The sequence below is a fragment of the Mercenaria mercenaria genome, chromosome 3 (assembly GCF_021730395.1).
Source record: "Mercenaria mercenaria strain notata chromosome 3, MADL_Memer_1, whole genome shotgun sequence".
In the NCBI taxonomy this organism is placed as follows: domain Eukaryota; kingdom Metazoa; phylum Mollusca; class Bivalvia; order Venerida; family Veneridae; genus Mercenaria; species Mercenaria mercenaria.
Genome location: NC_069363.1, coordinates 86355703 through 86380341, shown reverse-complemented (window position 1 = coordinate 86380341; position 24639 = coordinate 86355703). Strand labels below are relative to the sequence as shown.

Genomic DNA, 24639 nt, shown 5'->3' with positions numbered 1-24639 from the left:
CTTGATTTGTAGCATCTTTATTAAGCCCGCAGCCAACTTTGTTAAGCTGGGACATTTAACCCCTTTTAGGGGCTGCTAGAGCTAAAACTAGAAATGCCTTTATACAGCGTCTCATGAACAGCTTGGTGGATCTTTGTCATACTTGGTCTGAAGCATTATTATAAGGTCCTCTTCCAAATGTATTTATATAGGAACTTGGGCCCTATTAGGGACCACTATAGCTAAAAGTAGATATGCCTTTCTTCGCATTAACCACTAAAATGTAATGGATTTTTTTCAAACTCGATGTGTAACAATATCGTAAGGTCTCCTGCTATATTGTCACAAATGGGGATAGGGACCAATTTAGCTAAAAATATAAACACGTTTAATGACCTCTTCTCATGAACCGCTTCATGAATCTTCATCAAACTACTGCTGTAATTATTCGTCTAAGAATAAACGAAGCAAAATTGCAACCCTACGAAACCTTTGCGAAAAATTAAAAGAGAACCATTTAAATTGTTAAAGTGCGGTGTTTAGTTTTGCAATTTGAAAAATGTTAGATGAAAGATGAATGTTAGATGAAAAATTCATAAACTTCTTTCCTTATTACAATTCGCCGACCATCATTTTTAAAAATATTTCTTGTCTATTTTTAACTCTGGGTGCCCGTAAATTAGTCGAGCGGATCCATTTAAACAAATTTAAGAGTACCTTTGAAGGTTGCTACAGACCAGGTGTTGTGATATTCCATCAAGTGGTCCATGATTGAAAGTCGTTATAAGATTTTATTCCATTTTCAACTCATCAGTTCAGCGAGATCATTTGTATAAGTCTGAAAAATGACCGTATAAGGCTGCTACATAATAAGTTTGGTGATGACTCATCAAGCGGTTCACGAGTAAAATTATTTGAAAGGTTTTCTCTTTTAAACTCATACTGCCCCAAAATAAGTCAAGCAAAACAATTTTATGAAAATATAAGAACTTATGAGGATGCTAGAGACCAAGCTTTTTGACAGTCCTTCAAGCAATTAATGAGAATAAATCGTTAAAAGATATTTCTATTTTTAGCTATGACGGTCCCTAAAATCAATATAGCGGAACAATTTGAAAACTTTTAGAGATGATATTGCAAGGATGCTTCTATGATCCATCAAGCAGTTTATGAGAGATTGTTTAAAAGTGTTTCTATTCTTAGCTCTCATTCACCCTAAAATAAGTTATAAATGATGCAAGGATGCTACAGACAAAGTAGTTTGTGACAACCCATCTGGCAGTTAATGAGAAGAAGTTGTTTAAAGCTGTTTGCTATTTTTAGCTCTGGCTGCCCCAAAAACTCAGTCGAGCATAACCATTTGAACATTTGTCAGAGATGACCTTACAAGGATACTACAGATTAAGTTTGGTGATGATCCATCTGGCGTTTCATGAAAAAAATTTAAAATCGGTTTACGGTTTTTCTATTTTAAGCTCTTGCGGCCCCTAAATTCAGTTAATTTGAACCAACTGAACGAAACTGATAGAGGAATTTCTAAAATTTGAAGATAAACTTCGTTAAGTTAGGGGCCTCCGTGGTCGAGTGATTAAGGTCGCTAACTTCAAATCACTTGTATCTCACCGATGTGGGTTTTTGTTGGGTTTGACGTCGCACCGACACAATTGTAGGTCATATGGCGACTTCGCAGCTTTGATGGTGCAGGAAGACTCCAGGTGCCCCTCCGTGCATTGTTTCATCACAAGCAGGCACCTTGGCAAAACCAACGACCGTCCGTTAGCTATCTGGATTGCTTCCTCACAGGAATAATTTAACGCCCGGGGTGAGGCTCAAACCAACATGGGTGAGGGACAAGTGATTTGAAGTCAGCGACCTTAATCACTCGGGCACGGAAATTGGTAGACGTAAAAATTATAAACAACAATTTTGTTATTTCATAATGTAATCTTTTTACAAGTACTAGAAATACTTGACATGAATTTGCTTGCGGATATTAAATGAAATGGGATCCGGATTCCGTATGTCAACAACTATAAGGTCTGAGTTGTAAATCAACAACAGTAATTAAAAAGAATTAAATACTCAAAAGCAGATATTAACAAAGAGAAAAAGCTAATGCATCCTGCTCCATTAAAATGTTCAAATATCCCTCGAATTTTGAACTCCGGTCCAAGTGGCTGGTTGGTTAATGTCTTTTGTACTGGATTTTTTTCCCCTAACTTTTATGAGTTCGAGGCTTAGTCATCCAGTTGCAGTCTTACTTTGGAAGGTCTACTTGTTTTCCCAGGTTCTCTCCCATTCCTGAAATACTGCCTGTGGGTTTTCTCCAACGTGAAAAGCTAGAAAACTGCATCATGATCTGAACCTAAGTCCGTGTAACTTTAAACCTTACAAACAACATTTTTAATTTTATTTGCAGGGTGCATAAATGTAATTATATCGACGGTACAGTCGCACTATAAAATGATATATCAATTATAATTATATTATAAATATATTAAAGTATTTTTTCCTGTATAGGAGGTATTCTACTTGCATCGAAGACGGTAATCACATAAACACTTGATAAAGGTTATTAAGTAACTGCTTGAACCGCAATATAGTCTAGACAGGTCATTTTGTAAAGAACTTTGATAACAATTTAAACAGAATAGAGTGTTTGTCTGATAGCTTACCAGAAATTAAAAAAGTGCTTTCATATCAGTAGTAAGCAGAAACCAGAGAAGCTTTATCATCTTCAAAGAATTATCATTATTTTCTATGTTCAAACAAAGCAAAATTTTAAGAAACACCGCTAACGACACTTATCAACGTTTCTTATTGGTAAATTTTATAGTTTCAACTATTTATTCCAGATGAGTCATTTTTACGTTTATTTAGTGCTTGTTTTTTTGTTGTTGTTGTTTTGTTGTTTAGAAAGAATGTTATATATCTATTAACGTTTAAATTTATGAACTTTCAGAAGAGAACGTACAGCATACCACAGTGTTTAAATGTCGTTTCTTCGCTTGTTAAAACAAACCTAACATCTGTTGCTGTTAACGTAGTTTACTATGATGACATTATATAAATATCATATGGTAGCGTGTGTGACATTGATATTGTCAACCCGAGGGCAGAATGTCACCCGATATTTATTTTATTATACCGAACAAAATTTAGTATATAAAAAAATTTAAAAATGTTTTAATTCATTTAGTTCAACAGTTTCATCTTTAACGCGGTAATCGCCTGTGTACACACGGAATACGTCAACGTTACTACTATTTGTATCAAAGGGAGGCAGTCATTTGGCTAAAAACTGAAGCAGTTAATTGCCCTTATATGACATTCAAAATATCAGCACGGTCACATGTCCTGCAGTCATTTTCGCTTGGTCACTTGTCAAAAAGGTTGAACATGTTTTTCAAAATATTTCTTTCTCGGGTAATGGGATTTTATCATTGTAGACAAACGCGAGGTATAACAATTCCTTATGACATATGACAACGAAATTATCCTTTAATACCTCCAGAAGAGAACATACAGCATACCACTGTGTTTAATGTAGTTCGCATGTTAACGAAGTTTACTATGTTGACATTTCTTTATGACATATGTCAATTATAAAACAAAGTAACCTTTTAACATCTCCTTTTCCTGAATTGTTTAGACCTTACCTTTGGATATGGGTGGAACTTCATAGTTTCAATTAAAGAATGCAAGTTGTTTATAGTGGCAGGGAGAGTGCAGATATACGGATCGCGGGGTCTCGAGTTTGATTCCTGGGCGGACCGTATGGTCTCCGTGACGATTTGATAAAAGTCGTTGTGTCTGAAATCAATCGTCCCCACCTCTGATTCATGTGGGATGTTGACAGTTACTTGTGGAGAACAGGTTGTACTGTTACAGAATCCTGGTTAACTGCCCGCCGTTACGTAACTAAAATACTGTTGGAAAACGGCGTCAAACCCAAAACAAACAAACAAACAAACACACACTTTACGTAGTACTTGTAATAGGATATTATACCTACCCCCGCCCCTCCCCCTCCTTGATACATTTGTCTGATTAATAAAGAAATCGATGCGTCTTTGCTAACGAAAAAACTGTAAAATTAGAAGAATTCAAAACTGTCTTTTAAGTTAAGGTTTATATGCATATTCAGCTCAGTGGAGTGTTTGTAAAACATGTTAAGCAGGTATCGTAGACCGCGTATGATTATAGGATTGTTATTGCATATGAGCCGTGCCATGAGAAAACCAACATAGTGGCTAGCAGTTTTTCTAATAGCAATAGGCTTTGAAAGCGAACCGCATGGATCCTGACAAGACTGCGCTGGTCGCAAACGCACTATGTTGGTTTTCTCATGGCATGGCTCATAATGCTTTCCCTGTAGGTTTCCAATAGAAATTATTTCCCATAGGAAAATTTAAATTTGCTATTTCTTCTAGTTTGTACATGATTACCAATGAAATTGTCTTGATAAATGCAAATTATCATACAGTTAACAGATTCAGTGGGGCACCACAATGAGTGTATTTTGTTTAAGTATATGCTTTGTTCGAATAGGGTTTTGTATGACATCATCAATTCATCAGTTTCTGCACTGGGCCCAGTTGTTCGAAACTTTAACAGTTGATTAAGCTAACAGTCGATTAACTTTTAAAATAATATTTCAACATTTTAGAAAACTTAGAAAAACAAATGTATGACTTAAGGATTATGAACACTAAAACGTCTTTACAGTAAAATTAAAACATCATACTAGTGTTTCCCACCAAGACTAGTATCTTGAATCAAAATTTAACAGGCAATTAGATTAATAGTCTGTTAAAGTTTCGAACAACTGGGCAGACTTACAGACTAAATTGCACCTGTCAAAGTATAATTTCTTATCATTTTTTATCTCCAACTTCAGTTATATTTGGATGCGAATAAATCTTGTTTTTATGCCAGAAATGGGAAGAAATCAGTTAGTCATTTGTAATCCCTCGTTTAAGACAATGTAACACCATACTGCTACATGGAAAGGGAGGTGAAACTGCTGCCTATGCTATGATCAACTATACTTTACACAAGTATTACAAATATTTATGAACAGAAAGTATAATTTTGACATACTTTCACAGTTTAATATCACCTAACTATATGGCCTATGAGTATACTGATTCTGGTGACGGCATTTAGACATAATGTTAATGAGCTCATGTTATTAAAAAGGCTCGTATTTGAAAATGAAAGCCAGTTTTTAAAAACCTGGATCTCTTGTGGCTGCACAAGTAAATATTGTATCAAAATAAATTCATATTAATACATTTATTCTAAGTTTAGATCAATGCACAAGAGATTAATCCTTATACTTGTATCTCCAGGATACAATGTTTTATTCAAAAGTTTATAAACTTGCCATCGGCCTTTATCACACAGACACAAGTAAGAAATGTACAAAAATACAAAACTCAGACAACTGCAACAATCAAGCAGACATGCATAAAGAAATATCAGCAGGGCACCGCCTTGGAGCGGTAAGTCTCAAAACAACCACTGGAAAAACCAATTTGTTTGCACAACAACTTTAAATGTGCTTAAAAACTAAAAATTAAACTTCCAGGTAGACTCAAAGGCGTACATAATGAGTAGAAGAAAAAATATCCACACTATTTACGGAGCAAGTTACAAACTGTTTTCAGAGTCAGATTATTTTCCTATTGTTGTAAAATAGAAAAAAAATGAAACTCCACTGGTCGCTCAAAACGACAAAAATGAGACTGTTGCAGGCTAGGTTTTATTGAGCCTGTTCATGGAGGTAGTGGAAATGCATGATACCGTCCGCACCCTCTAGCCCCGGGTTGAGCTGAACTCAACATTTACATATGCTACAGATACAAAAAAAGGAAAAGAAAACAGTGAATAGACATCCACAAACGTGCTCAGTGAACCTTCAATGATGCATGAGCGTGTAATTCCGTGAAAAGCGGCGTACAGTATTAAGTTAAAATAATGTATGGTGGCTGATTACTGCCATTTCGTGTGTTCGTATCGGCTAGGCGAAATGTCGAAGTAATGAAAACACGAAAGGTCGAAATAATGCTAATATTTGTTCGTGTCGGCGGGTCGAATTGTCAAAAGACACGAACTCACGAAAGGTCGAAAACAGCTTACTTGTCGTGTGTTCGCCTTTCGACATTCGAGGCGAATACACGAAGTAACGAAACATTGAAGGCGAAACAAAGAAATTTTAGAGGCGAACACACGAACTTTTATATTAATCACTTTTCGTGCCGGCGGGTATCAAAACTTCGTGTTGTCGCCCTTCTTTTGTCGCATCTGGGTAGAACCACCGATCTTCCCCAAGCCAGCTGGATGGCAATCTGACTTAAGTACTTGATCTTCTAAACGAAGATCTGAGAACGACCCATTCACATTCGTCTTCTGTATATTTTGGATTTCCAGTATTGCTATTTTTATTTTATCCAATCAGACGACTTGTTCGAATATCGAAGAGTAAGAAAAATGTGCAGTCATTCCAGGGCTCGAACCCGGGATCCTTCGCTTACAAAGCAAGTGGCCTACCGACTGAGCTAACCGGCTAACTGATACCTTACGACATTAGAATTGTAAATATCAAAAGTCAAGGCTACAGGTAGATTTGCAAGATGTTGTAAGTTAGGCCCTGATTGGCTAGCGAAAGAGTCGCCAGAACGAGGCAATGAATAGGTCGTTTTCAGATCCTATGCGTAGCGTAATAGGAGATGTACTTTAGTCAGATTGGCTGGATGGCTCCCTCACATGAAGAATACAACGCCCGGCTTGAGGTTCGACCCCCACATCGGTGAGGGGCAAGTGATTTCAACTCGTTAACCATTCGGCAACGGAGGCCCCTGTTGCACATTATTATTTAAATAAACATACTCTGTTGACGGACATAATTTGGCGTTAAATTGATATTGGATCGTAAGATTTTTCAGATTTTGTCTTTCAAGTCCATTCTGTAAATGCCATAGTCTTGCGCAAAAAAAACAACAATAGTTATTTCGTCTCATTCTCATTTCCGAAATGTCTTTTGGTAAAGAGACAACACACCTGCTTACCCGATATAATTATTCCCAAGGGCGGGTCCAGGGCTGAGTATTTTTTCTTTTGTCGTGGGTTAAAAAAATTGTATGCATTTTTTTATCGCTCGTTACGCTCGCATATGTAATTTATGATTTGTTCTGGGTGAAAAATATGAAATATGCATGCTCAAAATCCGACAAAGTTTGCATTAGCAACTTTAACACTAAAATATAACTATAACTATAACACTCTTTACCATTTCTATGCTAATAGACCTTGGTAAACCCTTTGCATCAGAAACAGGGTTGAGAAATTCCATTCCGAAATACTAAATACGCAAAAATAAGTCTGACAAGTCATAAAACATGGACTATACCTAGCATGTTATTTGATTTTGTAACATAACCTGTCCTTTCTCAATTCCAAAATAAAGTACATAAGAATTCACCAGATGGAGGGGGATGGCATGACCCCGGAAACCCCACTAGATTCTCTACTACAAATATTTTACGCCCCCACCTGACACCAAATCCTGTTTCCGACCCTGATTCCAAATTGGACGGCCGAAATGAATTTTTGTTTAACGGAAGTGGCACCAGTGTGGCTACCATATCGATGCCGTTCATTCAAGATATTCTGAGTTTGCATATATTACAACACAGTAGTCGGATTGAGTCAGACATGCAATTGTTTGACTTGAAATCCACAAAAACTAATGATTTTACAGTATAGATCACTAGGAAACAGTGACGAAGTATTATTGTTATCTAACATTAACAGAAATATAGAGATTGAAGTGTTTTAAGTTTTATTTCCGTACATTTAAAATGTTATCGAATACTGATCAACATGTGCATCATTCATGATAGATATTATGACAATATATTTCATTTTGTGTCCACAGTTTAAAGCTGTGTGTTTGATCGATTCGTGTGGAAGTGAGACAAACTTACATAATAATATTGGATAAAAACAAATATAATTTCTCAAAATGTAAGATACTATTCAATTTACCTTTATCAAAGTTCATTACATATGAGTAAATTTCAACAGCATGTTTTAGTCACATGAATGTGTATCAATTTTATTGCAGTTATTCTCTAATATGATTTATAAATTAATTAATAATTTCAAATAAGATATGTCAAAGAAAATTTCTTTTCATACGCAGTGTTCTTTACGAAATATCTTTTTTATTTGTATCTGTAATGCAATATGATGTTTTCATTCTCATGTCATATCAAGTGAGAAATCTTGACCGAATTTCAAAAAGCATCAGCTTTTTTAGGCATATATCCTTTCCAGTGAAAAAGTCGACCGCTTCTAGCTTTTTGACTATTAACTAATTGTTGTTACATATTTTCTGAAGAGTCTATTGAATGTATTTTTATGATGGAATTTCCTTTTTAATCAGTGCTGGAGGGGATGGGGTGGAGTGAGTGAGGATTGTTGTATATTATATTTTCATTACCTCTCATGAACATTTATAATGTTTGCATATTTCTTGAAAGTAAACATAGGTATTTGTTTCATTTTAAGTATCCAGTTAGTATACTGCAACATAGCTCAGTCGGGTATAACGCAGATAACAATAGGATATAAGCAAATAGTTGTTTTGTGTTCGAATCCTCGTGAGGATTTTTTAACAGATTGTTTTTTGTTTTTCTTATTCGTTTTAATGTTTGTTTCCACATTTTCGTCTCTTTTTTTCTTTGAAATTGTTGGTTTGTATTTGCATATATCTCCTTATATAACATAATATTACTGTAAACCTAGAAATGTTCGCAGATACTATATTTCGCGTTTTCCAAAACATGAACATTTTCGCGGATACAAATCTTCGCGGAATCATATCAATCGCGAATCCCGCGAATATGAAGTCGCAAGTGAACATATTTAGTATTATAAGGTAAGTATCACTGCATAGTTGCATTTATAGTATTCTCGAAAACATTCAGTTTTATTGTATCCTTCAATTATAAATGCACCCTATTCCTTTTCATCCATATCAACGGTTATTCACACCTCCAATTATTGACAGTCAGTAAATTGCTGTTATTACACTGTCATTTGTTTGTCATTTAAATAGGCGATTAATCCACACTTTATAGAAACAGACCCAATATTTTACTTACAAATAATATATTGGCTGCCGACTGCAAATTGCATGTTTATGTCGTCCGATAGATGCATATTGTTTTTGTTTTATCCCCTGTTTGTCTTACGGATCGATATTGAAAATGCTGTTGCTTCATAAATAAGTAAATTGTAAATCAATTGAAATATTGTGGATTTATGCACTCATGTTATACAATTACGGTGCTAGAATATGAATGATTAATATCCAGGTATGTGTAAGCACAAAACCATTTTATAGCGATCTATGTAAGCTGAAGCTAGAATATTTCGCGTTTTTGTTAGAACAGAGTTTATCGCGGCTATCTAATTTCACGGAAATATACTACCCGCGAAAGGCGCTAATTTAAAAAGCGCGAAAACAATTCTAGGTTTACAGTATGTTCATTATTCGCTTAAGTACATGAATTTCTTTAATATCATTATAGATATGATGCTAAACCGTTCTCATCTGCCATATTGGCTCAAAATATTTCTCTGTGGTGTTGTCACAGAGCACATAAAGAAATCCTATTTTTTATGCAAAATATTATTTAGAATTAAATGCCGATGCTGAGTTTCGAACCCACACGGCAAAATATCTGTTTAACATGGTCAGTATGCTTTACCTCTGACCTAGTTTGTAATTGGTACCTAAACTAGAAATATTTAGGTTTTAACTTGTTAGAAAAATGTTAAATCCCTCCTTTTTGGCATTTTAATCTATTTAAAGTCATGTTTGTAAACATCAAGTTCACGTTGGTGCAGGTTTGAAATATTTGAAACGTTACGTGATATACAACTTGGTGTCATTTTGATTTCAGTACATCTCATTGGTATATATAAAGGATATAAAAACATTATCTAGAAGTTTAATACTGAGTGAAAATAGCGAAACAGATAATTAACGGTACGTTGCTTGTTTGTCAGTTTAGAACCATTTCATATCTGTTTTTGACGGAATTTTTGGTGAAGTTGTTATATCAAAAATTGATCAATTGTTCTTGTTTTAGAGTCATGGAATCAAAGATACAAGTCACTATGAGTTACAACTGAACTAAACAGGTTCCGAACCAGCAACATAGTGAACCTACGACCTCGTTACTGTACTGGATTATTGCGTGTGGTCAGTAAATATTGTAGGTAAGTGTAAAGCGGACTTGTGCATGAGAATGCTTTCCGATCATAAACAGGATACAAACCTTTATTATTCAGCCCTCGAACTTGCGGTAATTGTCTGTGATATGTAGATTAGGCGTTTGCTTCTTATTGGGTAAACGGTCAAGATCACAGGGACATTAAGACAAAAAACAAAAAACAACAACCACAGAAAAAACGTTATCAGTAAATGACACCTGTTTGTGGTTTGAAGATAACGTCTACATCTATTTTGATCAGTAGGTATAAGGCCAGGGTTACGGTGACTTTTAGGCTATAAATAGTTTCAACTAAACAGTTGAAGAACGCTTCGCAATAGCCAATGACCGACAAACGTATAAACCTTGTTCATGTTTCGAAAAGTGGTCCAAAGAATGAGATCACAGTAAAGTTCAGGCTCGAACAACCTTCCGTTGAATAAATGTAGAACGTACGCGTTACATCAAATGACCGGTTGTCACAGGATGATCCCAATTTATTTCATTCCTTAGGCCAAAGATAAAAAAAACCAAAAAAAAAAACCTACATACACCGTAACTTCCATACACAAAAATATGTGACAAAGACAAAGGCAAGCAAATGTATTTTTGAAATCGTAACATAGTCATGCAATATTATGGATGTTTGGATTTATATGTATTTATTAGCTCACGTGAGCACGAAGTGCTCAAGGGTGAGCTTTTGTGGTCAGTGATTGTCCGGCGTCCGTCGTCGTCCGTCGTACGTCGTCCGTCAACACCTCCCAGCCTAAACCACCAGTCCAATTTGATGAAACTTCACAGGAATGTTCCTTGCATGATCCTCATTGAAATGAATCAATTCCATACAGAACTCTGATTGCCACGGCAACCGAAAGAAAAAACTTTAAAAATCTTCTTGTCCAAAACCACACTAGGGCTTTGATATTTGGTATGTGGCATCATCTAATAGTTCTTTACCAAGTTTGTTCAAATTATCCCCCTAGGGTCAAATATGGCCCCGCCCTGTGGGTCACATGGTTTACATACTCCAAATCCACTGGGCCTATAGGGCTTTAATATTTGGTATGTAACATCATCTAGTGGTCCTCTACCCAGATTGTTCAAATTAATCCCCTAGGGTAAAATATGGCCCCGCCTTTGGGGTCACATGGTTTATATTGACTTATATAGGAAAATCTATCTTGGAAAATCTTCTTGTCAAAAGCCACAGGGCATAGGGCTTTGATATTTGGTATATGACATCATCTAGAGGTCCTCTACCAAGATTGTTCGAATTATGCCTCTAGGGTGAAAAGAGGCCTCGCCCCGGCGGTCTCAAGTTTTACAAAGACTTATAAAGGAAAAAAAATAAAAATCTTCTTGTCTGAAAGTCCAAAGCTTAAGCCTTTGATATTTGGTATGTGGCATTGCCTAGTGGCTTTCTAACAAGATTGTTCAAATTATGCCTCTGGGGTGAAAAGAGGCCCTGCCCCGGGGGTCACTTGTATGTGAGTTATATAGGAAAACTACTTCAAAAATTATCTGATCATATTTCCTAGATTGTCATGCCCCCCTTTGAAGAAGGAGGGGTATGTTGTTTTGCAGATGTCGGTCGGTTGGTCCGTCGGTATGTAGACCAATCCGTTTCCGGATGATAACTTAGGAACGCTTGGGCCTAGGATCATGAAGTTGATAGTAAGGTCGGCCATAACCAGCAGATGACTCCTACTGATTTATAGATCAGTAGGCCAAAGGTCAAGGTTACAGTGACCCGGAACAGATAAACGAGTTCCGGATGATAACTCAAGAATGCTTGGACCTAGGATCATGAAAGTTTATAGGGTGGTTAGTCATGACCAGTAGATGAACCCTCTTGACTTTGAGGTCAGTAGGTGAAAGGTCAAGGTCACAGTGACTCGGAACAGTTAAATAAATGATTTCCGGATGATAACTCAAAAACGCATGGGCCAAGGATCACGAAAGTTGATAGGGAGGTTTATCATGACCAGCAGATGATCCTAATGATTTTGAGGTCACTAGGTCAAGGTCAAAGTCACAATGTCCCGGAACAGTTAACCCGTTTCTTGACGATAACTGGAGAATGCTTTGGCCTAAGATCGTTAAAGTTAATAGCGAGGTTAATCATGATCAGCATATGACCTCTGTCGATTTATAGGTCAGTAGTTAAACGGTTTCCAGACCATAAATCAAGAACGCATGTGCCTAGGATCATGAAAATTGATAGGGAGGTTGGTCATGACCAGCAGAAGATTTGTCGAAGTTTCTTTGTTTTCGAAGTTATTTAAGTGATCTTTCGTCATCAAGGTTTTGACTTTCACGACTGCGGTATCACCTTTTCCGGCTTTTGATATTATTTTGAGACCAGAGGTCAAGGTCACAGTGAACCAGAACAGTCAAACCGTTTCCGGACGATAACATGAAAATGCTTGGGCCTAGGATCGTAAAAGTTGACAGGGAGGTTAATCATAACCAGCAGATGACCCATATTGATTTTTCAATAGGTCAAAAGTAAAGGTCACATTGACCCGGAACAATAGAACTTTTGTGTACAGTGAACAAATAACTTCTGTTCCTTTTGCAATTACTGAATGCATCAAGGGGGGTGGGGGGGGGTGCATTTCGTGTTCTACGAGCTCTTGTTTAATTATAATTACCTGATTACCCCAAATAATTAGGGGACACTTGCCTGTGAACTTGACCTACTGAATACTTTCTCGTTTTTTAAGATACAGCCTTGAAATTTGGATGACATTTACAGTTTTGCGCACCGATCATAACAGCATAGAAATTTGGACCACGTCAGTGTAATTTTCGATAAAGATTTCAATACTCATCTTTAAGCTTCTGACTTACTTTCTTGTTTTTGAAGCTACAGCAAAGAGATTTCTATAATCTTTTTACAGATTTCAGTACTTGTCTTGAAGAATTTTTACCATGACCTTCTCACCTAGTTTTTATTGAAGCTTTAGCAAAGAAATTTGTACAAACAAGCAATTAAACTCAGGTGAGCGATATAGGGCCATCATGGCCCTCTTGTATTATGTTAATTTATGTCACACTAGTATATTAGATAATACAATGTTTTGTCATTTTAAGATTGTTTTATGCTAAAAAACTAATTGTTTCTGTGGAAGAGAGCTTATTATTTTATAATTAAAACATTTTCTGATAATATATAGTTATTAGTAGACTGTTCTTTATGACTTCGTCTAGATATCTTGCTCTTTTTATTGGAAAACCACTTTAAATTTGTAATTACGTTTATATAATCACTTTAATCCGTATCTAGTTCATTGTCCTATTTGGAGTGAACCCTGACCCTGCTAATGTTCTATAATGAACTTGTCCATATTTCAATTTGGACAGTACTATTAACTATTAAAAGGGCTGCTTACCCAAAAGATCAAAAGCGAACAGTGCAAATCTTGATAAGACTGCACGGTAGTCTGCATGAATCGTGACCTGCATTATAAGGGTTTTAAATAACTTATATACGTTAACCCCGAGAGAGTTTGTACATGTATGCTAAAATATCTTCATTGATTGGCGAATTTTGATAGCATAGTGCAAATTAGTTGTCACCTTATAGTTATATAGAATAAGATTTTAAACTGGATCTTTAAACAATACTGCAATTTTTAATGGTTTAATGGAAATAGCTATATGCACTTTATTTGAAATTCGTCTTTATTGTTTACCTTAATCCAAATATTTTACATATATCGTCTGTTTTACGTAATAAGTACTTAATCTGTTATCTTTTAGAAGTAATATATCCTCATTGAATTCTCAATCGTAAGTGGGACTTTTCCTTTTGTAGTATTTGTAAAGAATTTATGATATATACAGTTGAAATGTTAAGTTTCCATGTATCAAATTAGGTAAGAATTGAGGTTATGGGCTTCATACTTTGCACACTGATCCGGTTTACGTGTGTGCAATAGAAATTTCACTGAAAATACTTCTCAATGTTTTATTCAGAAGAAATATTACGCCATATATGTGCTATGTTTGATGGTACTTTTTGTGATATTGGTATATTAAAATGATTTAAGGTATATTAGATCAAAAGTAAATATTAGAAACTGGAACAATTACTTAATATAGTTTATGTGAAGATAAACGTAACACATTTATGTTTATTAATAGTAGTATTTATTAGGTCACTATACATGTATAGATACACACAGTGTAAATATGAACTACCACTTAAAAAAACTCAATCAACTGTTACTGCATGATATTTACTAATGAATGTATTTCTATATACAAACTTAATCTATATATTCAGAAAGGTAAGTTACATTTAATTGGGATATTATTCATTTGAAATGAATATCTAAAGATAAAATATTTTAGTGGAAGATGATCAATCGATATCTTTAAAATTGTATGTATAAATTACCCTTGTTTTAAATTAAAGATACAGATCACAGTGAGTCACAATTGAACCAAAGAGGTTTCCAACCTGTAATGTATTGAACCTATTACCTCGATACTGTGTGTATGATTGTGTGTATTTGGTGTGTGCGCGTGCGTGCGTGCGTGTGTTCGGGTTTAACGTCTTTTCAACATTTTTTTTCATTCAAAAAACCGATGGTGTCTTCTTATATGTTGCTTCCCTGGAATATCACGCCTTAGACTCGGTGACATGATACCCCCCAGTCACATTATACTGACACCGGACTGACCAGTCATAGCACTATCCTCTTAATGCTAAGCATTAAGCGAGGAAGCTTACGTACTTGGTATGACGCGACCAGGGATCAAACCAACGGCCTACTGCACTCAAAACGAGCGCACTACCACTAGGCTACCGAAGCGGTACCGCGATACCTCACTAGATTACTGCGTGTGGTCAGTAAGTACTGGAATTATTGGGTTATGGTTAGTGCACTGAGACCTTTAGCATGAGAATGGGTTTCGGTCAATAACAAGACACAAGGCTTTTATCTTCAGCCCTTGAACTTCTGATGGTGATTGTCTGTGGCATGTAGATTAGACCTTTGATTCTTAGGATCATATGGTAAACAGTCAAGAATACAGTGACAATGAGACAAAAAAGAAGAAGAAAAAAACAACGTTTACCGATAAATAACGCCTACTTGTGGTTTGGACATGACCTCTATATCTGTTATGATCAGTAGGCATTTAAACGATTTCATCAAAACCTTTGAAGAACGTTTCACGATAGCGGATGGCTGCCAAAGATATGACCTTATTTATGTTCCGGACAGTGGTCCAAAGACTAAGGTCACTCACAGCGGGCTAAAGGCTCGAAAAATCTCTGTAGAAAAACTGAAAAACGCACGGGTTACATCAAAAAATCTGCTATCAATAGATGATCCAAATTTATTTCAAATCACATACACCGTAACTTTCGAGAGGCTAGCTTTGGAGCATACATTTTTTTACAATTAGCTTTTATTTTGTATGGTTTTTAAACCAGTTATGTAACTGCGATCAGTTTATATAGCCAGCGACCGGTGCATGCTAGTTAACCGATTCAATACAAAAATAGAAATGTTACGAAGTCTACGGCAAATGTATTTCCCAGATCATAACATAGCCATGCAATATTAAGGATGCATATATTTGGATTTTTTGTGGATTTATGTAATGTTAATTTATGTAACACTAGATATTGGATGGTATGTATGATTGTTTTATGTTAAAAAACTAATTCTTTCTGTAGAAGAGAGCTTGTTATTTTATACAATATCATTTAACGGTCTTGCAAATTTTATTTAAGTATGTAAATGTTTTAACTTCTTAGGTCATACAAGAAAAAAGTAGCGCCGAACAACTGCCAGGTATTACAAAAGTTTAAGTTTGTTTGCAAAATTGTAGCTCATTACCTAAAATCGGTGATTAGTATTATTAGATAAAACAACATTATAATTATCCGCCCACACTGTCTGAGTCAAGTGTTTCAGCAAAGTAGGCGTTGAATGAAACCACACCGTTTATGTTCAGCTATTGCTACGTTGAATTAAAATACGTAAACATCGGCCCGGATATCAGCAATTGTATCATAATGTTGATTTCTTCCTGCCAATCTTTTTCTGATAATATATTGTAACTTACAACTTTATCTAGATATCCTGTTCCCTTTATGGAAAAATCACTTTAAAATGATCAAGTAGTTTTGATAATTACGTTTATATAAACAAATCAAGGCGTTAAATAACTTATTTACTTTTAACTCGATATAGTTGGTATGCTAAAAAGTTATCTTTATTGTATTATTAGTTTCCGTAGTTACCTTTGTCGCCAAAAAGGTCAACTGTGTAGTTACATGGATTAAGTTTTTAAATTCGCATTTTAAATGGATCTTCAACACTACTGCAAGTTTCGGATGGTTTAATGCAAATAGTTCTATATACTGTAGATTTGAAATGTGTCTTTGTTGTATACCTTAATACAGACTTTTTACATATACTAACGTTAAGATTTTTTTCATACTTCTGTGAGCTTGAAGAACAATAGTTGCCAAGACAAACAAAAGAAGAAAGAACATAAGTCACCGATTTCGTTTTATTTTTATAGGGCATTTTCTTCACTTACTGTTTAAGCATTTCTGAAATTTTGTAAAATTGAAATAAATGGTGGTACATGTACTTTATCAAACCTATAATATCCCATTTAATATTATAGGGATTTCAGATCTTACAGGTTAATATGAATACAAGATGATGTCAGTATTACATAAGTATAAATGTCACTAACAAATCTCTTTCATTTTTACATGTTGACTTAATTACCCCACCCACTTTATTTTCAATGAAAAAAGTATTCAGTGCTACAAAAAAGTCTGACTTTTAAGATATTTTGCAGCTTTAATGACACACAAAAATGCTTCAAAATGGAAAGAAAAAAACTTGCGGTCACCTTGCATCTAAGAGATTTATTAAGAAAAAAAAACTGCTAAAAACCGGTGATTTTTATTATTTTTTTTTGTTCTTTTTGTTTAAATTTATATTTTGTAGATAAGATAAAGTGCTATCTTTAAAACTTTCATTTCAATTATAGTTTATCATTATATGTATCAGTAAGGAAAATATCAAAACCAAACCTGATCTACTTTTAAATTAATAGATATTTGAAATTACCTACCCCTACCCTATTGTAAATCTAATGTCAATTTTAGGCAAATGTCAGCCTAAAAAGGTTTTTTTTTTTATCACAGGAAAAATCTGTTTGGTTAAATTGTACAGTATTAGCCGTATTTTAATTATTTAGCATTAATTGTTTGGCAAAACCTTTGTTAGAAAGCAATTTTCGAAGAAACATTTTTCGAAATGGCGGATATCCTGAAAAAAAAACGTACTTAAGCAATTTGTACTGCATAAAATTGAAATTTAAAGTCTGAGGCTACCGGCATCCAAATTTTCAAATTCATCCGGTTTACGTGGTTTTAACAGAAATTTCGTAGAAAACCTTCCCATGTTTTTTTGAGAGGAAATATTACGTCATCTATTACTTTTGAAAAAAGTTAATATAAAGCACTGTATGTCAGGATCGTTTTTATTCGCGGTGGATCTGAACCTTACCATCGTATGTTTGTTATTATTCATTAATAAAGAAACATTTGTGCAAGAGGATGTATGTATTGTATCCGTACAAAGTCTTATTTTGAATACAGATTTTATATACATACATACATATATATATATATATATATATATATATATATATATATATATATATATATATATATATATATAAAATAACTTTTTGTTCCTGTTGCTATGCAGTTAAATTTTGTGCTCATGTTATCGGAATATTTGATTAAAATCTTATATGAAGTTTAACGTCTATTTTCAGTGTTTATGCGTTGTTTATTTTAGCACGAAATTATTTTCTGAGGTTGAAACTAACTACACTCATTATATTCCTAAAGAATGTACGCACTTGCATCGTTATTGTTTTACGGTGATATGTATATGAGAATCCGTTTTCGCTTTCTATTCGTTTTCTCATTGACTGTTTTTCGTAATTTATGAGTTTTCATAGTACGTACAATGTATGTGGCGTTGTGTGAATGAAGACGTCGAGTGATTTCATAAAATATTTCTTTTGAGGTTCGATATGACATAATGTACTTGGTTGTCGTATCAGTTGTTAACATACAGATTGTGTTTTGTACGATAACGTCTAAATGAATAAAAAAGAAATAAATTTTACGATGAATACCTATAAATTCTTTTATTTAATTACCGTTCTGAAAAATCAAGGAAAATATTAATTTTAGTAATAAACGCCATTAAATCTGTCTGTGATATTTCACGAAATATGACGTAAAATGACTGCCTTGGCAGACAAATCATTATAACAATTCCTTGTGGTGGTTTGCATGTGCAGTATTTGTCATAATTCAAATGCAACAATGTGTTTGCTAGAATGATATCACCGCACTTAATAAATATACCTGAGCTTAAGCGATCGGACACAGTGTTGTTATTTTTGCTGGTATATATGTGTATTTAATTATGAAAAAAAATGTGTTTCAAATAGATATTAATACACTACCAAGACGTTATAAGTTCGCGGAATAATTTCGCTAGGGCGTAGTCCGAATGAATAATTCTGGCGACGTATAAATGAACTGGAGTGTATTATTTTAAGTAAAATATGATTTTGATATACTTCATCTCTTGACTCTAATATGGCCTTTATCTAAAACAACAACAAAAATATATAGCAGCGCTCTTTGTTTGGGGCTCAAAAATAAAAAAAATAAAAATAAAAGACAGTGACGCCATCGCCCGTTAACGTGACGCGTTTTTGGCATAAAAATAAGCATATTAGAATTCAGCTTAATCTAGAGCTAGGGGGCGTGACTAGCGTTACACATTTCATTACCTCTCATGAATAGACTCGACCAAATCGAGTTATTATTTTATTATGTTGCGTTTTATGCTGCTAGAAGGTTTTAAAGGCTTAAAGAATTTATTAGTATCATATGAAACCTTCTTAAGATATGCAAACTCTTTCAATTACTTTTTTTTTGCTGATTGATAGAAACTCGGACCACATTAACCCTGATGTGCAGAATGACCGCCAAATGCATAGAACAGCTGACACTTACACTGCTAGTATATTGCGTTTCATACTCTACTTGTTGGTTATCTGGTAAGTAAATATATCTTCCCTTTTTTTTCTAGTTAATATATCTAGTAAACTGTTACTATAAACAGAAGGGTGGTTATTTAAACATGGAAACCTTCCTGCATATTTTGTGGTAGAGACTTAAAAAGCTTTGTTTGTGAAATAAATGCACAAATTGTGCACTTTGTGTTGAGAACATGGATAAACCAGACGGTGGTATAATTTCTTGGAATAACAGTTGTTTTTACATTGTCTCAAACATAAAGAACTTCCTTTAATATGTATTTGCATAAATTGCGATTTGTGATACAAACAACAGAAAATTTATTTTCATTATGTGTAGCAAACGAAACCCGTGTGAATGAAAGTACTGCCATGATGGTTTTGACAGAAATGTTAGGTAAAAGGGTTTCCTGGGAAACCTATCCTGGTATAAAATGTAACTGTTTTATTCTTAGTTCACTCATCTATTACTATTTAGTCGAGAAAACATTCAACGGAGAACTCAAACCAATGGATCCCAATGTTTGCGCAACACAGAATATTACTTTTACAAGTGTGCTGCTCGAAGAACCAAATGTCAACTTTTCAATTGGCTTTGCTGTTAAGAATAGAAGAACAAAAGGAAAATATGTGGCAGTTGACCATGACAAAATAAAAAAGATCAATGACACAGTGTCGCAGTTCACAGTGTACAACGTCAGTTTCGGAACCGAAGACGTTACAGAACTGTTTTATTTTTATGTTCGTAGTTACTACTGGAAGACATTTGGTAATACAAATGGCACCCTTCAGCTTGGAAAAACAACTGCTTCACGTGTTTACCGTAAGTATTAACTCCTCTTGTTATTAATAAAAAAAGTCTTTTTTTCTGCAATTTCCTATCGCGTTCCCTTGAAATTAATAGATTTGTATTATTATTCCAATTGATATAATATATAGTTGAAGAATATTTACGTTTTATATGAGTTTAGGCCAGGATAGTTTGTGTCTAAACCATATCCTTGTTGCAACACAATTTACTTCCCTCTTATCTGACGATCTAATATCAACTCAAATGGTAAAATTTCAAGGCAACTCACGAACAAATTTTATCTTTAAGAGTGGCGTTACGAAAACAAAATCACATGCAGACATTCACGTTTACGGGAACTTCACACTTTTCAAGGAACTAGGGTGAATTTAATTACAGTGAATTCCGTCACCAACAAGCAGAAATTAAATCATTAAAAAGTATGCGTTTGCAATTTTAGTTCTACTTCCTGTTAATCTGACAAATCTTCGCAACAGAGAGAAATTACCAGATAAATTATTATTTCCAAAAATAAATCAGTTTAAATGCTTATTTTCCTCTTCCACAAAAACAATCCGATGTAACATACGTTTTGTGTACCATTCCCAAAATTATGATTGAAATGTGTTGTCTTGTCATATGCGTGTTTTCCTTTAGCAAATTGTCAATCTGTGCTCTATGCATATGTTCCTTTTGCAATGTTTTATATGTGAAGATTTGTTATATGTGTGTGTGCCTGTTGTGATATTTTATAATGTCACTTTCCACGAAATCAATTTGTTCAATCTGCCATGTTTTCTGTATGTAAAATTGTGCTTTAATGTATGTATTCCTTTTGTCATGCTTATCGTTAATATAGTTACTAGAATATTTGCTTAAATCACATCTTGTATACCTATTTAAAGAAGTATTATAATATCTTCAGCACTACCTAAGAAGGTTCAAGATTTTAAGTGCATTGTGCTTAATTACCTGTCAATGAGATGCACTTGGAATTATGGGAAAGAGTATGGAGAAGAAAATATGCCAGAAGTAATATTTCAGTGGTAAATATTGACTTATTTTATGAGAAAATCCTCTAACTCTGTTAAAATGAGCAATCATGTACTCATTTTTGTTGGCGTAGGGGCCGTATTGTTTTCGAGGGGACAACTTGACTTTGCTTTTATCAACCAGATTGAAAGCAAAAGGCTTCGTCACCTTTAGATTATAAAAGCAATTGCAATCCAACATTTTTGTTTCACTGCTGCACTTTTGCTAAACCAAAACGTGTTTTGAGCACAAATACTCAAAGCTTAAGAGGTCTAGCAACACTGATCCTCAAACCTATATTTTCAATTTTGTAATGATTTAGTACAATAAGTTACGCAATAAGTTTTGCAGTGATGAAACTTTAAAAACTACCTCAGAATGAATATACCATGATTTCAGAAAATGGCATTATAAAGTAAATGCTATCCTTACAAAAGTTTGTTCAAAACGACTCGCGGTGTAGCACAGGTATGTGTTTCGGATCTTTTCTTTTCTTTTCTCTTGGGTTAGGATCTTTTTGAAATTAAAATCATTGATGCATTATAGTTTTATTTGTCTGCCTTCAATCACATTTACACAAAATCAAATACTACTAATCTCTGAAAAGTCTTAATTTTAAACATGGCAATGCTATTACAGTTTAGAAAGTAACATGATATTTGTTGGAGTATTACCATTGATCTTGAGGAGGTTTCAACGTTTAAAAATATATTTCCACAATTGTTGGAGAGTTTCAATTAGTGCAAGATATATCCCATTTACTTTAATCTCAAACGTTAAATCATTTTCAATACCTTAGAATATATAACACGTATCGATATTTCCTTTAAATTAAAATTATGCTCTACAATCGCATCCTATTTCAGGAGAATCCCTTCATTTTCGGGATCGTGGAATAATTGCAGTGACCTAAACATAGTGGATAGATATTGCTGCTGGCAAGATACGAGGGCAGGCTATTTTAAAAACACTAACATAACTGTCAGAATAACATTGAAACAGAAATGTGATATTAACGTCTCTTCAGAGTTCCGCATAGACACATCAAGAATCGGTATTAAATTCAATTTTCACCGTTACATGTTATCAATAACAATTCATTTAATTAATACGCGTGATTTTTAATGTCTTCTTAAAGTGACGTAATTGAAAGCACAATTGTAAAACTAAGATCGAATATTTAAGCAATGCAACTGGAACTGTAAATGTATTTTTGCAACACTTTAGACAAGTCATATAAGGTTTTAGTAAAGACTCAGTTTTATTCACAACCTGATTATAAACCACAACCAAATTGGACGTATTTTTCATTTCCGATCCACAATCCACTTTCACATTTCATCAAAATAGTTCACAGTACGGTATCCCAGTTGTTATGAACACCTCTGATCAGAACCACAACATCCAAAGAACATAGAATTATATAACCGCCAAAGGAGTAAATGTGCAGGTAGGTTAACTCATTTTAATTCCAAATCAATAAAAGTTGAGTAGAATGCAAAACTGTTTGATATAGCTGTTTATAGAATAAAAGCTAAACTATATTACGACTTACTACTTTTTTTCGGGTTCAGCCCTGTTTTCAACATTATGTTTTTAACTTCACCTCATCTATATACATATAAATATATAAATTCCAAGTTTACATAGGCAGTTAAATAGTGGATGATTATTGTAGTTAAACGAAATTGGGACCATCTTACATTTGACACGTCTTTTATATAACTGCTGGAAAAATGTATACATTATAAAAACATATCTTGCACATTAAAGTGTATTTCCATCAGTATATATTTTTTCATATCATCTTGTTCTAAGCAGATTGTATTATAGTTCTTCAGAAAAGCTGAACGTGTAAAAAATACTTACTCTAGCCAGCTCTAACATTATTTCAACACCAATATTATTAAAAAATTACACTTCCTAAATACTGATATCATTAAGTCAGTTCTGTTATAAAGTACACAATTTATAACTGATATAAGTCATAACAATCTTGTCTGGAAACTTTAAAGTTCGCAAACATAATTAATTGTTCAATGTAAAGTATAGTATGAAAAGGTATGTCTCATCAACGGTAAACTTAAAGCGTTCTAAATCCATACATACCGTATATTCTTAAACTAGTGTTACAAATATGTTGCAAATGGTTAAATTGTAAATTATATAAACCTAACCAGAATAGGCAATTTTGAATTCTTCTATGTATTATATGTATTAGTCTGCTTTCGTTATCAAAGACGCGTCGATGTTCTATATCAATACCAACACATATATCAAGGAGGAGGGTAGATGTAACAGCCAATCACAAATGTGATCAGTAATGTACTACGTATCATAGTGCAACATTAACACAACTTGCATTTATTATTTATTGGATATTTGCAGTTTCGCCCATATCCAAAGATGAAGTCACAAAAATTCAGCCAAAGGAAATTTTAAAATAAATCTTCGTTTTATGATTGACATATGTCATAAAGAAATGTTAGAATAGTAATGTATATATATAAGATGCCTTAGAGTGAGCAGATATAATTTCCCAAAATATAATAATGCTTGGACTAACCTCTTATCTTGAAACCAGTGTCCAGTAACAACGAATACATCATATGTTTCTAATACTTTACCTTCGCTCTTGTTATTTTTTCAATTCACTTTTTAGTCGTTCCATTTTAATAATCATAAAACACTGAGTAACACTGTAAAATGATATATAGGTTTTGTTATTTAATATATATTAATACAATATAGAGAAGGTAAGTCCTAGATGCAGACATAACCAAACCAATCTGCGCGTAAACATTATCTTGTACATTTCAGACTATTGAGTTTGTCACTACTAGATATACGGAAAGACATCCACACAATTTGACCATTTGCAACCTACATCCATATACGGAGCACACATTCAGTGTAAGCATAAAGCCAGTTGGCATGTACTCCGGCTTTTTTACAGCGATCCAAGAAATAGCGTATCAAGAACGTATTCAGACGGTAAGCAGAATTTTCACTCTTAAGTTTTACGATAAATTAAAGATACATGAATTTAAGAAAGTTTGTGAAGTATGGTAAGTCCGTCTAAGATATAACTACATTTGTTTCTATATTTTTGCATATCCCATATGTTGGCTAAATAGTGATCACATGGAAGTGCATTTATTTTCTTTGCAAAATAACATGTTTACACTATGGATTCTTTCAGATGAATTGAATTATGTAGCTAAAAAGTTGTACTGATTTTTAGGAAAAAATAATTAGCGTTTTCACTAAGTATTTAAATGTTTATCAGAAAATTGAATTTACCCAAAGAATAGGAAACCAAGTTTGTGAATGTTTGATAAAACTATTTTCTTAAACTGTTTGATGCTTTCGTAGTATATATGTTCAATCAAACATGTTATTAATGGCAACTTTGGTATTTAAACTACTTCC

The 24639-nt window shown here is 34.0% G+C and overlaps 1 protein-coding gene across 1 annotated transcript; it reads left to right on the top strand.

The window, feature by feature from the left end:
- The first annotated feature begins 7872 nt into the window (after positions 1-7872).
- Positions 7873-23654, top strand: LOC128555955 (uncharacterized). The gene is made up of 7 exons (XM_053539806.1): positions 7873-8010; positions 10146-10258; positions 19296-19406; positions 19864-20208; positions 21101-21221; positions 22074-22261; positions 23596-23654. The coding sequence occupies exons 3-7, from the start codon at positions 19319-19321 to the stop codon at positions 23652-23654; spliced, it is 801 nt and encodes a 266-aa protein (XP_053395781.1). The 5' UTR covers positions 7873-8010; positions 10146-10258; positions 19296-19318.
- Positions 23655-24639: the final 985 nt, after the last annotated feature.